Source organism: Cnephaeus nilssonii, assembly GCF_951640355.1.
Source record: "Cnephaeus nilssonii genome assembly, chromosome: 14".
NCBI classification, from domain to species: domain Eukaryota; kingdom Metazoa; phylum Chordata; class Mammalia; order Chiroptera; family Vespertilionidae; genus Cnephaeus; species Cnephaeus nilssonii.
Window position 1 is genome coordinate 61,806,466 of NC_137085.1, and position 15,624 is coordinate 61,822,089.

The 15,624-nt window shown below is 45.2% G+C and overlaps 2 protein-coding genes across 2 annotated transcripts; both read left to right on the forward strand.

The window, feature by feature from the left end:
* Nucleotides 1–858: 858 nt before the first annotated feature.
* On the forward strand, nt 859–7,070 carry LOC307111426 (interferon omega-2-like). Its single transcript, XM_079791317.1, has one exon. The coding sequence runs from the start codon at nt 5,816–5,818 to the stop codon at nt 6,401–6,403; it is 588 nt and encodes a 195-aa protein (XP_079647443.1). The 5' UTR covers nt 859–5,815; the 3' UTR covers nt 6,404–7,070.
* Nucleotides 7,071–12,454: 5,384 nt separating this feature from the next.
* LOC307111432 (interferon omega-1-like) lies at nt 12,455–13,946 on the forward strand. Its single transcript, XM_079791324.1, has one exon. It carries the CDS (start codon nt 13,390–13,392, stop codon nt 13,912–13,914), a length of 525 nt encoding a protein of 174 aa, XP_079647450.1. The 5' UTR covers nt 12,455–13,389; the 3' UTR covers nt 13,915–13,946.
* The last annotated feature ends 1,678 nt before the right edge of the window (nt 13,947–15,624 follow it).

Genomic DNA, 15,624 nt, shown 5'->3' on the forward strand with positions numbered 1-15,624 from the left:
GGGGGCAAGCTGGGCTGAGGGACCCCCTCCAGTGCATGAATTTTCATGCACCAGGCCTCTAGTGTATACTATAAATAAAAATAAACATACTGTATCTGAGATGTGTGCTCAAGAGGAGTGAATTATTGAATACCTGTATCTCCATAATCCTCAGTACTCCGGCTTAAAGACATGGGTGGACATTCTCAGGGATTTAACATATATGTTAAATGTTGAAAGTTTTGTTTTGGTCACAAGGAATAGTACAAGACTTATATACATATAATTTTTTGGACATATGAAGTGTACCCAGGAGAGTTAGGTTGTGTGAGATGCGTGCCCATAGCATTGAGTAAATGTCACAATCCCCTCCCCCAAGGTGGCTGTTGGCTGTCAGGAAAAATCAAGAGCCCGCAGATCACCACTTCTAGACTCTGGGTTCACAGAGAGGCTCTGCCCTGCTCACCTAGAGACCAAGGGTCAGCGTGTCACCCAGCTCAGCCAGGCCAGCAGCACTTGCAAGGTCCCAACAGCCCTACCCTTTTCCTTCCTGGTGGCCCTGGTGGTGCTCACCTGAACTCCATCTGCTCTCTGCGCTATGACAGGACTCAGACCCACAGCCTGGCTAAAAGGGAGGCCTTGATTCTTCTGGTACAAATGAGTACCTTCCCTTTCTCCTGCCTGAAGTACAGAAACGACTTTGGGTTCCCCCAGGAAGCCTTTGGCCGCACCAGTTCCAGAAGGCGCAAGCCAGCTCTGTCGTCCATGAGATGGTCCTGCAGACATTCCACCTCTTCAGGAAAGACAGCTCGTTTGCTGCTTGAGATATGCCCGGGTTTTGTGCTGGATCCCCAGTAGAGAGCATGCTTCTCTCTCTCATTGATATTTCTTTCTCTCTCTCATTGATATTTCTTTCTCTCTCCATCTCCCTGAAATAAATAAAAACATATTAAAAAAAGAAAGTGGAAAACTGGACAATGCAATCTCTTTCTCAATACTTAAGGTAAATAATGGTCAAAATCAGCTAAAAATATAAAATACACAATGGAAATCCACAGAGCAAGAGACAGCTGTGTATAATTCAGAAGTATAAATGGATTTAACAAATACATTTTTTTTAGAAAACTCACAAAAAAAGTATAACCCATAACTCACCAAAAAGAATTTTTTGGAGAGAACCAAGATGGCAGCATACGTAAACACCAGTACTCGCCACCTCCCACAACCACATCAAAATTACAATTAAAATGCAGAACAACCATCATTCAGAACCCCCTGAAATCTGGCTGAATGGAAGTCCTACAACTAGAAAAGTAAAGAAGAAAGTACATGGAGACAGGTAGGAGGAGTGGAAACACGGAACAGGCTGGTCCAACACCCACATGAGGCAAATTTTTAACCGGGAGGGATATCTTGGCTGTGGAGGCCTCCTGTGAGAAGCAAGGGGTCCCAGCCCCACACCAGACCTCCAGCCCAGAGTTCCAGAGCTGGGAAGGGATTAACCAAAGATCTTATATACATATATGCATTACCTATGGACATAGATAATAGCATGGTAAAGGCCTGGGGTGGGGTGGGAACCAGGTGGAGGGGGGTAATGGGGATAAAAAGGGGGTCAACTATAATACTCTCAACAATAAAGATTATTTTTTTAAAAAATAATTTTTTGTTGAAATTCCATTCTGCTCGAACATTTATGTGATGTTGAGCAACCCACTTTATCTTTCTAAAGGTCAGTTTTCCCAGAAATCAACTGTTATCAGAAAGGGGATCTGGCCCTGAGCAGGTCTGCCTAGAGCCAGCCAAGAGTGTGTGGCTTCCTGACTTCTTGCAGGAAAAATGTTACAGCAGGAGTCCAGGTGAATTTTAGAGCCGGGAACAGTGAAACCAGGAAGGGCTGGGGAAATGAGCCCAGGCTGGGCTGCTTTGGCTCACTACGACGTCAGAGAAAATGGGGCCTTGGGGACAGGTTCAGGGGCATTGCCTGGGAGGAGCTGCAGCTGCCCATTGCTGTCCTGGGTGCAAGCCTTGTGGGGTCCCTTAGAGTTTAGGAGATGCATGCCTGTGGGGGAAGAAGCGGAGAGAGGGAGCAGCAGGAACTTCTCCCCAGAGGGAGAGCAAGTGTTAGGTCCTTTGTCTTGAGGGGTTTTATCGTTCTTTTTGAAGGAGGAATCTTAGGGGAGGACTCAGGGGAGGGTTTGGGTTTTATCGTTCTTTTTGAAGGAGGAATCTTAGGGGAGGACTCAGGGGAGGGTTTCAGCAGAATATTCATCCATTTTCTAGGTGCTGCCCCTTCAGGGTTGTGGTCTCCACTGATTGGTCGGTGTCAGGGCAGGGGGTCATTAGTCATTGCAGCTGGTCCTGGTGTTTTGCTGCTTTTCTGGGTCTGGAGCTGAACTATAACCCAGGCCTACATGTTATCTAGGGAGGTGACCTTCTGAATCTGTGGTGAATTCCTCGGCCAGGTTGTTCAGCTGTCTGTCTCAGTTTCCCTGTTCCACTTGTCCTGGCTTACTGGCCTGTCTCAGTGGCCTGTATTAATAACTAGAAAGGGGAATAAATGCCTGGATAAAGGACAGAAGAACATGATGTTTAATGATTCTGACCCCTGGCACATGCCTTTCCTCCCTCCCTCCCAGCATTCCAGAACCCATGCCCACATCACACTAGTGTCCTTCCTCTCCAGGCAGAAATCCCCACAGCACCCTTGTCATCCACTCTCGTGACCTCTCCACCCAATCACACAACTGCTTCCTGGTCCTTGTGGTTTCAGCTGCAAGGTTTAACTAAAGAGCAGAACTTCACAAGTTGAAAGCGAAAGGTGACTAACATTTCTAGGTTTTGCAGAAACATCTGCAAGAGGCTTTCCTTAGTGTCCATTGAATGTGATGTAAGAGTACCTGTAGCTGAACAGAAAGAGAAAGCAAGATCCAGGGTGTCCATGGGAAAATGATACTCCTCTCAGGGAAGACAGCCCCCTGGTGGCCACGTGTAACAAGGGCAGCCTCCAAGAGGAGGGATGGATTCTGGGAATTGGAGTGGACCAGGGTAACTCCAGTGCCAGCGACAAAGTAGTTTCAATTGTCAGAAAATTCTACTCTTTAAAACTATTTAAGAGGAATGTTGACTACTTTTCCTTAGAACTTAAAGCCAATTCTATAGACTCAGACCACACTGGTGATGTCATACAGAACAACAGACAGCAATCCACTGGCATTTGAAGTGGAACTTGGAATCCCTACTCAACCCACTCTCCCTGCTCACTGCTATCATGCCCTGGCCTCTCCTTGGTTCATAAATCCCATGTCCATTACTATCCTTGTCGTCCTTTAACCGGCCCTTCCAGCCCAGCCCATATCTTAAGCTCCTAAAGGGCTTGACTTTGGATTCTTGGTACCTTCCAAATAATTCATCGCTCCAGATTTATACTGCATAATAGTGGTATAAACAAGTTTAATGCAAATAGGATTACTGAGAAAATTGAATTCAACATTTCAAAGATCTTAGAACAGTGCTAGGACCATAGCATGGAATAAAATTTTGTTATCATTTGCTGTAAAATATCAATATAATTATTATTTAGATTAAGAGCATACTCTTTTAGGATCATCCAATTCCACTTCTCTCAAATCCACATTACTCAATGCAATCTTCCAGCAGCTGAGTGGGTTTATTAACCATACGGAGCACGTACATCGGGGTTAATATCCACTGGGCAGCAGGGAGGGTCCTGCTCCAGCAGTGGGGGTCGTGGTCGCCAGTCTTCTGAGCGTTGGTTGCTGTGAGTCTTCCGTTCCATCCTCAGAGCCGGTCCCATGTGCATTAAATGACAGGAAAGTGACGTGGCTGGTCACTGACCCAGGAGGTCCTGTTCTCTGAGCCTCTGGCAGAGGCAGCCCAGCCCTGCGTTGGTGTAGCTCAGGGCTGGCTCCATCCTCCCTCTGCCACAGCACCAGCTCCCATGGGGCTGCAGTCCCTTCTGCCCACTTACACTTTGTCCTCTCGTCATCAGAAGCCACTTCCCTCCTTTCTCTTTTAGGACATGCAGAATTCTATTTGTTTCATTTTTGCCACAAACAACTGTCAATTTTGCTTTCTGGGAAAGTTGGAATGAGAAATAAAAAGTCTGACGTCATGATAATTAGAGAGAAAAATGGTGAAGTCCCTTTGATTTTCTTTACTCCCTTTATATGAACCTCAGGATGAAGTAGAAAATCATATCAGAGGAAATACACAGACTATGCCCAGTAAAACACTATGTAATGACTATGTGGTTATTTACCTTTAGAATGAAGCACCAGGAATAATTAAGGGAAGAAGGCTGTTTCTCCCTGAGTTAGCAGCCTGAGCCTCACTGCCCTGCATCCTGAGCAGGAGACACAGGGATGAACAGAGAAGCCCAATAGAAACGCACAGACTGAATGAGCAGCTGAAGTTCACCAGTTTCTGTTCTACAAGTTTCTACTGAGAGACGTCGTCATTGAATCTCCCGTGCCCAGCTCAGAAATTCTGAGTTCAATGTGTTCAATAATTTAAAAAGAGAATTCAATAATAAAGCTGCACTTGCCAAAACAAATTATTGGCCCACTGAAGATCAATGATTGCAAACGGATAACGAATGCCTCCACCCACTTAGACAAAACAAACGTTTGCTGTCAGCGTTAGGGCTGTGGACACCACTGACACCTGGGTCCTGGCTCAGGAGAGGAGCAGGTCACCACCGAGAACAAGGGTCCTTCACACACACCCTCCGGGGGGAGCAGGAGGATGCTGACTCATCATTTGCCACAAAGACACGAGCCTCTCCTCCTGGGGAGGATTCTAAGGACCTCAGGATGGGGTGAGCCTGCCCTCAGGGGGGAGTCCAGGAGAGTTATAGTTGAGGACACTGTCACTCAGAGGCACAGGGTTACTAGAGCAGATCTCGGCCTCGGGAATGGGGTGGCGCTGGGAAAATATTACTATCTTGTGATGAGAATCTCCACACCTACAGCCACCAGCAAAGAACCCGGATTCCTGCTGGGGGTATCGGCACAGCCTGAGGAGCACTAACAACCGGTTACAAACGCTGGAAGGAAACGGCAATGTCTACACAAGTCCTGAGCCAGTGGCCCCCGTGAAGCATAACCACGTGGCCCTGCAGGAATGGGTTCTAGAGGAGAAACACCCCCAAACGCAGTCACTAAAAACCTCAGCCTCTGCAGGGAACACAACAGTAAATAAAACTCAGCCCTTGGTTCTAAAGAGCTTATGGACTACATGTGGGCCAGCAAGGACCTGACAAAACACACAAGCCCACACGGATGAGGGAGCCTGACTCCCTGGGCAGAGTGAGGAGGGCAACATGGGGCCCAGACGACACATCTAAAGTTTGTTGGGAGCCCTGACCGGTTTGGCTCAGTGGATAGAGCGTCAGCCGGTGGACTGAAATGTCCCAGGTTTCATTCCGGTCAAGAGCATGTACCTTGGTTTCGGGCACATCCCCAGTGGGAGGTGTGCAGGAGGCAGATGATGGATGTTTCTCTCTCACAGATGTTTCTAACTCTCTGTCCCTCTCCATTCCTCTCTGTAAAAAATCAGTAAAATATATATATTTTAAAAGTTTGTTGGGAATTTAAAATAGAAAATTAATATTGCAGATTGATGACATCTTCTTAGACCACCTAAAAGAAAACAAAAAAGGAAGTGAAAGTGGAAAGAAATACTTAGAAAATGAAAACTGTGGTGTTCCCTATTTAAGGGCCCTGCCTAGAAAGAAGGTCATTGGAGAACTTCTGGCCCAAGGTTGTTCACCAGACGCCCAGCTCAGCCAGGCCAGCAGCACCCTCCTTTGCCCATGGCCCTCCTGCTCTCGCTACTCACGGCCCTGGTGCTGTTCAGCTCTGGCCCCGGTGGAGCTCTGGGCTGTGACCCGCCTCAGGACCACGTCCTGCTCAGCAGGGAGAACTTAGTGCTTCTGAGCCAAATGAGCACCATCTCCCCTCTCTTCTGTCTGAAGGACAGAAAGCACTTCAGATTCCCCCGGGCAACGGTGGATGGCAGCCAGGTCCAGAAGGCCCAGGCCCTCTCTGTCCTCCACGAGATGCTCCAGCAGATCTCCGACCTCTTGTCCACAGAGAACTCCTCTGTCACCTGGAACACGACCCTCGTGGACCAACTGCGCACAGGACTCCATCGGCAGCTGGAAGACCTGGACACCTGTTGGGCGCGGGAGATGGGAGAGGAGGGATCTGCCCTGGCCACGCAGGGCCCGACCCTGGCCTTGAAGAGGTACTTCCAGGGCCTCCGTCTCTACCTGAGGGAGAAGAAATACAGTGACTGCGCCTGGGAAGTTGTCAGAGTGGAAATCATGAGATCCTTCTCCTCAACAAGAGCCTTGCAAGAAAGGCTGAGAAATCAGGACGGAGACGTGGGATCGCCCTGAGAGGATTCTCATGGGTGAATGCGCCACCTCACCTTTGCCCATATGTCCTGGGTCATGTGCAAAGGCTCTTCTATCTGCTTCAGTCACAGGATTTATTGAATTTTATTCAGCAAATCTGTTGTCAGAGTCTTAAGCGAGAGAATGTTACAAAATTCAGCTTCTGGGTCAACAGTCCCTGATAGGTTACTGTCTAAATTGTTATTTATTGTTATTTATTTTTTTATTATTTATTTTTTCGCCTTATCATATTTATGTATTTATATAACCAATATTTGCTATTACCTTGAATTAAAATGTACAAAACATGTAACTTTTTAAAATTATTAAATTTGCATTTTGCTTTATTTATTCTATTCTTACCAAAGAAAACTTCTTGAGTTTTTAACTTCTGAAAACCTTAATCCTCATTTTTTTAATCTCAAAATAGCACTCTCTTTTTAAGTCCTTTGGAACAGTCCCCCACTTCTCAGAAAGTGCCTATGGAAAGCTGGAAACGCATGGAATGAAGAGCCCTGGAAAACATGGAGGATGTTCGGTGCTTATGTCAGAACTGTAGCCGGTTTCCATTCCGTCAGCGAGGAGGAGAGGGTAGGGATATCTGGGAGGAGTCTTTTGAGTGAAGTGATTTGTTGGCTGATATTGGCATCTGGGCCTCCTCCTACCACAGTCTCCCAGTCCTGCTTCACTGGATGTATTCACTCCCTTCCCGCCCGCCCTCACCGCCTCCAGGTCTGTTGTTGTTTCCCCTTCAAGGTTTCTAATCAGAAGAAAAGCCACAGGGAGAGAGCAACTGTGGAGTGGCCGCTCTGTGTTCTTCACAACTGTTGTGGACAGTTCTGCTTCTAGGAGTGTGCTGATGGGTGTTCTGGACCCTGAGCAAATGCCAGTGTTCCAGTGATGGCAGGGAAGGGAGTCAGCCAAATGCACATAACTGCGTGTGTGCTGTGTGACTATCTCAGAGCGCAGGGAGAGAGACCAGTTTCGGAGGATTTCTTGATTCTGTGCCTCAGATAACCTAGCCAATGCTTCAGTTCACTTGTGAATAAATTGTGGGTAATACTTTAATACATTTTTTCGTTTATCTTTCTCTCCTCTACTACTCTATTTCATGGACCAGATTAGAAGAAAAACTTGCCATTTCTGTACTTTTTCCATTCTTTCTTTGCCTATCACCTGTTGAATGGTAGCATCCTTGCTACTTGCTTGCAGATTTAATGGAGTTCAACTGTGTTACTCTTAAGTTACAAATAGGTTGTTTGGCCATTTGAGTTCTGCTGGTCTAGTGACCACCTGGGCTGCTGCATTTATGCTTCTCTACCTCCAGGTACATTTTAAGGCAAAATTCAGGATGACCGGTGGTTGACCTAGGCAAGTTGACACACGGAATTAACCATCACAACCACTGTCCTGGAGATAGGATGCTCTGATTCTCAATAGCCTCTTTGCTCCTGTGAAGAGGGAAATTCCTAGAATGTTAAGAGCTTAGACTGTGGAGTCAGAACTCCTAGATTCTCAAGTACTGCTATGAACTTGGGAAAGTTCATCTCCATGTGGCTTTGTCTTCTTCTTCATAAAAAAGGGATAAGGAATGGAACCATATCTGCCTCTTTTGTTAACTCATGTGGACTAAGTTAGAAGAACAAGACTGACACATGAAGGTGCTTGAGAAACTCCTGTTTTATAAATGCATGTTTTCCACGAGTGCTCAAGGAATGAACCATGAATCAATATGCTTAGAAGAGTGCCTACAGCATAGGAGGTGCTCAATAATGTCATTCTTATATTGATTATTTAAACTGATTTTCAGAAACAAAGTAGGGAGAGAGAGGACAACATCAATGTGAGAGAGAGATATAAGTTACTGCATGAATGGTTGGGTTCTACTTGCAAGCTGACTAGGCCGGGAACTGAACTTGCAACCTAGGTGCATGCCCTTTAGATCGAAGTAAACCTTTGACCTTTCCATGGGTGGGTCAACACTAACCTCTAAGAGACATCGACCACTTCTATGTCATCTTGAGTAGTAATGATATTTACTAGTAGATGACCCAAGTGTCTGATGGATTCACTAATCATATGAAATGCACATTGAGAATGAGTAACATCCATGATTTTGCTAGATAGTATTAGCAATTTGGTGTTCTTAGTTAAAGTGAGTATTTTGTGAGTTGATTGGTGTGATTCCCATTTCACATTCCCAAACGATTACATCTGGGGAAAAATGAAACAATAATCATGTGGCTGGTTTTGCAGAGCTGGAGGTTGTTCATGGGACAAAAGTTCCTCTCCTTTATCCCCCAGCCAGGGCAGAGAGCTTGTGCCCTCTCCTTATCCCTACTGTGCCCTTCATCCTCCCCTTTGCTATAAGTTTTGTTACATAGGATTTAGCTAAATTACCGTTTTCTTACTCCAAGGTCAGCCATTATGTTCTATTCAAGGCCCTCAACTGGTGAGATGAGGTGGATTCATATTAGGGAGAACAATAGCTTTTCCCAGTCCATCTACTTAACTGTCAATCTCAGACCAAAACACCCTCACAGACACATTCAGAAAGTTTGGCCAAGTATCTGGGCTCCTCATGGTCCAATCCAATTGAAACATAAAATTAATCATCACAAGGATCTAAGATAAAATACTGTGGCACCTACTGGATTTCTAAAACTGTATCTCTGTAACCGCAGATACTCTGTTCAATTGGGTTATATCACTTCCACCTGACATAAAGCCACGTGTGAACATTCTCTGCAACACCGCGTGATTTAAGGGTTTATTTATTTATTTATTTTTATTTTTGTTTAAAAAATATATTGGGGTGACACTGGTTCATAGGATCATACAGGTTTCCGGTGTGGATTTGTTACAAGATCTGTATATTGTACGGTATGCACACCACCCAAAGTCAAATCCTCTTCCGTCACTATGTATTAGTCCCCCTTCCCTCCCCGCCTTCCACACCCTTCCCTCTGACAACCCCACACTACTGTTTGTGTGCATGAGTTTAGTGTGACATCCCACAGATGAGATCACGTGGTGCTCAGCTTTTCCGCCTCACTTATTTCACGTAGCCTAATATTCTCAGGACCCGTCCACGTCGTCCCAAATGGCAGTATTTCATCTTTTCTTATTTCTATTCCATTGTGTCTGCGTACCACATCTTCTTTAGCCAATTCTCTATTGATGGACACCTTGGCTGTCTTGATGTGTTGGCCACAGTGAATAATGAACGAGGGGTGCATATATCTTTGTGTGTAAAAGTTTTCGATTTCTCGGGTATACATGCAAGAGAGGGATTCCTGGGTCATATGGCAGGTAGCTCTATTCTTAAATTTTTGGGGAAATTGCCAGACTCTTTTCCATAGTGGCTGCAAAGTGTATATTCCCACCAGCAGTGAATGAGTGTTCCCCTATTTCCACAACTTCTCCAACACTTATTACTCGTTTTGTTGATAATAGCCATTCTAACAGGTGTGAGGTGGTGTCTCATTGTAGTTGTGATTTGCATTTCCCTAATTGCTAATGACATTGAACATCTTTTCATAGATCTGTTTGATGTTTGTATCTCCTCTTGGGAGAGAGGTTTACTCAGGTTCTCTGGCCACGTTCTAATTGGGTAGTTCGTTCAGTGTTGAGTTTTGTGAGTTCTTTATATAGTTTGGGGATTAAACCTTTGTCGGAGCTATTGTTTGCAAATATTACCTTCCATTCATTGGTTGCCTCTTCGTTTTGTTGTCAGTCTCTATTGCTGTGCAGAAGCTGGTTAGTTTGATATGGTCCCATTCATTTATTTTTGCCTTTCCTTCACCTGCCTTTAAAGTCAAGTTCATAAAATGTTCTCTACAGCCAAGGCCCATGCATTTAGTACCTATGCTTTCTTCTACTGATTTCATTGTTTGAGACCTTCTATTTATGTACTTGATCCCCTTTGAGTTAAGTTTTATTCATGGGGACAAACTGTAATCCAGTCTATTCTTTTGCATGTGGTTTTCCATTGATCCCAGAACCATTTATTGAACAGGTTTTCTTTAATCTATGGCGTTATATACCAATAATGAATTCTCAGACAGAAAAACTAAACAAACATTTCAATTTACCATAGTGCCCATAAAATTAAGATACCTAGGAATAAACTTAACCGGGGAGGTAAAAGACTTGTACTCAGAAAATCACAGAACGTTGAACAAAAGAAATAGAAGAAGATATAAATAACTGGAAGAACAAACAGTGTTCATGGACTTTAGAATTAACATCACTAAAATGTCCATACTACCCAAAGCAATCTATAGATTCAATGCAATCCCTATTATGTTACCAACAGCATATTTCACAGAAACAGAACAAAAACTCCAAACATTTATATGGAACAAAAGAAGACCTCAAGCAGCCACAGCAATCTTGAGAAAGAAGAACAAACTTGGAGGAATCACAATACCAGATATCAAGTTATACTGCAAAGCCACTGTAATCTCAACAGCCTGGGACTGGCACAGGAACAGGCAGATAGATCAACGGAACAGAACAGAGACCCCAGAAGTAAACCCATGATATTACGCACAATAAATATTTGACAAAGGAGGCAAGAGCATACAACAGAGTAAGACAGGCTCTTCAATAGATGGCGATGGGAAATTGGACAGCACTGAGTTACACAGAGATCAGTGCCTGGCACATGAACAAGAGGAATCTCAGAGCCCACTCTGCAGAGAACCAGCTCTGAGGAAAGGTTCCTGACAAAGCACTGCTGTTCTGTGAGTGGTAACAATGAGCTAAATAATCCCTCCTTTCAGCCTCAGAGGCAGACCACCTCTGGGGATGTTACCTGAGGCACAGGAAAACAAACAGGCAAGAACCAGGCAGAGGGTGCTGCTGATAAGAAAGGGGACATACCTAGGTTTTCAGCCCTTGAAGATCACAACACTAATTCAAAAGCTCCTTCCTGGGTTAGTAGAAGGGCAGAGTACTTCCCTCAAGCACAGAGTTTAAGAAGGACTCACATCTGAGTCATCAAGATACACAATACTTCCAGGCAATACTAAAAAATGAATTGCCCTAACCAGTTTGGCTCAGTGGATAGAGCATCGGCCTTCGGACTGAAGGGTCCCAGGTTCAATTCCAGTCAAGGGCATGTACCTTGGTTGTGGGTACATTCCCAGTAGGGGGTGTTCAGGAGGCAGCTGATTGATGTTTCTCTCTCATTGGTGTTCTTAACTCTCTATCCCTCTCCCTTCATCTGTATAAAAAAATCAATAAAATATATTTTTTTTTAAATAAAAAAAAGTGAATTAATGCCAGGAAATCCATGATTAACAAAATACAAACATTTTAGAGACACGAAATGACCTTCCACTTTCAAGTCCCCGAGAGGGTTACGAAGGGAAGGAGCGAGGCACGGTGCAAATATAATGTTAGCAAGTTCCACCCAGTCTACAAAATGCTAACCAAAGAAAAGGAAAAGATCGGTCCTGCTAACTGTCCTCTCCAGCCTGCACACAACACCAGTTTTTACTTTTAACGATTCATTCAATGTGAGGTCCTGTGATGACGTTTCAGGAAAGTGAAATGAAAGAAAAATGACTCACCATTGTCACGTGGTTACAAGAACCTGTCCAACAGGGCAATACTCTCAACTGAACACAGTAATCCCTTTTATTAAAAATAACATCTTAAATAAAACACTTGTATTGATTTCCGAGAGGAAGGTGAGGGAGAGAAAGATAGAAACATCAATGATGAGAGAGAATCATTGATTGGCTGCCTCCTGCAAGCCCCACCCAGGGATCTAGCTGCAACCAGGACCTGTGCCCAGACCAGGAATGAACCCAGCACTTCCTGCTTCACAGGCTGATGCTCCAGTGCTGAGCCGGGCAGGCCAGGCTGACAACAAGTCATCGTGAAAACACTCAAGTGTTTGCTTCCTTTCCAGCAAAGACAGTAAAATTACACTAAATCCTTGTTTTGGTACAAATAAAATACACCTGAAATAAAGTGCAAGTTTCATACATGCAGTTTTCATAGCCTGAATGTAAAAAAGTGAAACATTTAAAATTTTTAGTTAATACTTAGTTAATAATCCATATATAAGTATTTTAAAATTCTAATAGAAGGATGTCTTAAGATTGAAATATTTTAAATTTTATGTAGATATTTAAATATTTTTTAAAGTTTAAGAGAATGTGTTAATAGTCTCAAGGTTTAAAATATATTTAAAGATTTACAGCGATTTTATTTCATACTAAACTTTTAAACTATTTTAATAATTTAAATAAGTGATGCTTTAATACAAAATATTTTTTAATATTGGGCTTCATATTAATATTTCATATTAAAATCGTTTAATATTTTGAGTACCTTCAGGAAGAGCCGTTGTAATGCTCGCACTTCCCAGTTTAATTTCCCTCCAGGGCTCTCTAACTCTGTAACGCGGACACAGCACCCCAAAGCCCCAGAGCCCTACGGAGCCGCCACTCCCGGCCCAGCTCCCCGCGCAGCTTCCCCAGCGCGGGGCCGCCGCCCGTCCTCCCCGCGGTCCCGGCTCCGGATCCGGGCGCATCCCGCGCAGAAAGTGCCCCGATTCCCCGCAAACCGCCCAACGCGCTCTGGTCCCCGCCTCCGGGCCCGCAGCACACGGGTTCTGGTTCCAATGGCCTCGCTGGAGCTTCCGCGCACAAGGAAAGCCCCGAGCTCCCGGGGAAGCGCAGCCGAGGCCGGGTTCCGGGCGGGCTTCCTCGGAGCAGCGTCCGCGGCCGGGCGCAGGCAGAGCCCAGTCCGCAGTGGCGGCGGCCTCCCCATGGAGGCTCTGCCTTCACTATTAAAGCCGCACAGGGCGGCTGACCTAACTTCCCCAACAGCAGCTTCAAAAAGGCCTCCTGCGCGCCCTCTGGCGGCCCCTTGGAGAATCGCGCTTTCTAGAAATCCCTGGAAGGAAAGTTGCTGCTAATTGTGCCCGCGACTCCCCCTGGCGGTAGTGCCCTGAATCACTGCAATTCCCAATGGCCCAGATCCATCTGTGGCTGGTGGCAGGGGCCATGCTCTGCTCCAGCCCTGCTGTTTCTCTTGAGGAGGACTTACTTTGGATCCATAGAGGAGACAACCTGCGAGTTTTCAATCTTTTGAGGCAACTGCAAAGGACACCCCCTCACCTATGCCTGGATGACAGAAACGACTTCAAATTTCCTTGGAATAGGGGGACAATCACCCAGATGCAGAAGACACAACGCACCTGTTTCCAACATCCGATGATCACGCACATCGTCAACCTCTTTACAACACAGCACAGCCTCGCTGCATGGGACCACACCCTCCTCTCTCAACTCCTCTCCAGCCTTCATCAAAGCCTGGAGCACCTGGAGGACCTGGAGCAGAGCGAAGGAGAAAATCGGGATTGTTCCAATTTGGGAATTCTCGTCCGGAAGTACTTCCAAAGAATCCATAACTACCTGAGAGAGAAGAAATACAGCGCCTGTGCCTGGGAGGTCGTTAGAGTGGAAATTACACTACGCGTTGGAATCATGTAACAATCCTCAAAGGAAAGTCAACCAATTCACAATAACTTTCTATGGTGACTGACTCTCTCTCTTCAACTGCATTGTTTGCCAAGCCCCTAAATAATCTCCACTCACATTTCTGCACCAGCTGAGAAATACCTGACTCCAAAATCAAGGGGTTATTTTAAAAATATCTTTTACATCATGAATTTACAAAAGTATGTTTAGAGAGAGGTACATGATCTGCCTCTTAAATAAATAATTTTATCACTTTTTTTTTTTTTACTGTTTAATTTTACGGGACAGTGGTGGTGGAGGGGGTAGGAGCTATTTGCAGTTTCCAAACTATAAATTCAATCTTTTTTTAATGAAAAGGTTCTTCAGGATAATGATTGGTTAAAGACATTTGCCAGTTAATTTCACGGTGGCTCTTGTAAGCGATCAACAGAAAAATATCCAGACGTTGGTTGGTCATTAGAGAACTTTGTCTTGCGTTTGCAGAAGAGAACAATGCAAGCATTTCTGATCAGAAGACTCTTAAGTTTGGCTCTTGTGTAAACAATGATTGTAGGTCATGGGCACCTTCTATTTGGAGACTTTGCCAACTCAGCGTGTGTAGCTAAAGTTTTCTGGGAACTTGATTCTATTCTACCCAGTTGTACAGAGAGAAATGAGGGTGTATCATCTGGGACGTTTCCACGACTGGACAGGGCAAAACCACTGATGCTCCCAGCAGTGGGGCTGCACCTGTCTCAGGTGATGCACTCAGTGCAAAGAGGTGAGAAGCAGACTCGGATCTGGTGATCACGGATCAGGACACAGAGCACACCTAGGAGCAGGAAGGAGGTGAAAGTCAGCAGCAGTGTGAGAACTGGGCAGAACAGAGGCAGGTAAAGCCTGGACGGGAACAGGCAGGCCCTCAGAGGGGAACAATGGGAAGGGCCTGCACTGAGTCACCTGCTTCTGCAGATCATTCTGGTTCCGAGGGGGAGGAGATGGAAGTGGATGCTGAGAGCAGAGCTCTCCCACAGAGACGTGGCCAACAGCAGTGTCCCCAGCCCAGGGGACACTGAACCCACAGCAGCCCGCTGGGAATTGGAGGGACCACGGTTACTCCAGTGCCAGCGACAAACTTGTTTCAATTGTCAGAAAATTCTACTCATGAAAACCATTTAAAAGGAATGTTGTCTACTTTTCCTTAGAACTTAAAGTCAGTCAGTTCTATAGACTCAGACCACACTGGTGATGTCATACAGAACAACAGACAGCAATCCACTGGCATTTGAAGTGGAACTTGGAACCGCTTGTCACCCCACCCTCCCTGCTCAGTGCTATCATGGTGTGGCCTCTCCTTTGTTCATAAATCCCATGTCCAATTCTATCCTTGTCTTTTAACGGGCCCTTCCAGACCAGCCTTTGTCTTAAACTCCTTAAAGGTTTGACCTTGGATTTGTGGTACCTTCCAAATAATTCATCGCTTCAGATTTATACTGCATAATAGTGGTATAAACACGTTTAATGCAAATAGGATTAGTGAGATGGTTGAATTCACCGTTGGTGTAGCTCAGGGCCGGCACCATCCTCCCTCTGCCACAGCACCAGCACCCCACAGGGCTGCAGTCCATTGTGCCAACTTACACTTTGTCCTCTCGTCATCAGAAGTCACTTCCCTCCTTTCTCTTTCAGGACATGCAGAATTCTATTTCTTTCATTTTTGCCACAAACAACTGTCAATTTTGC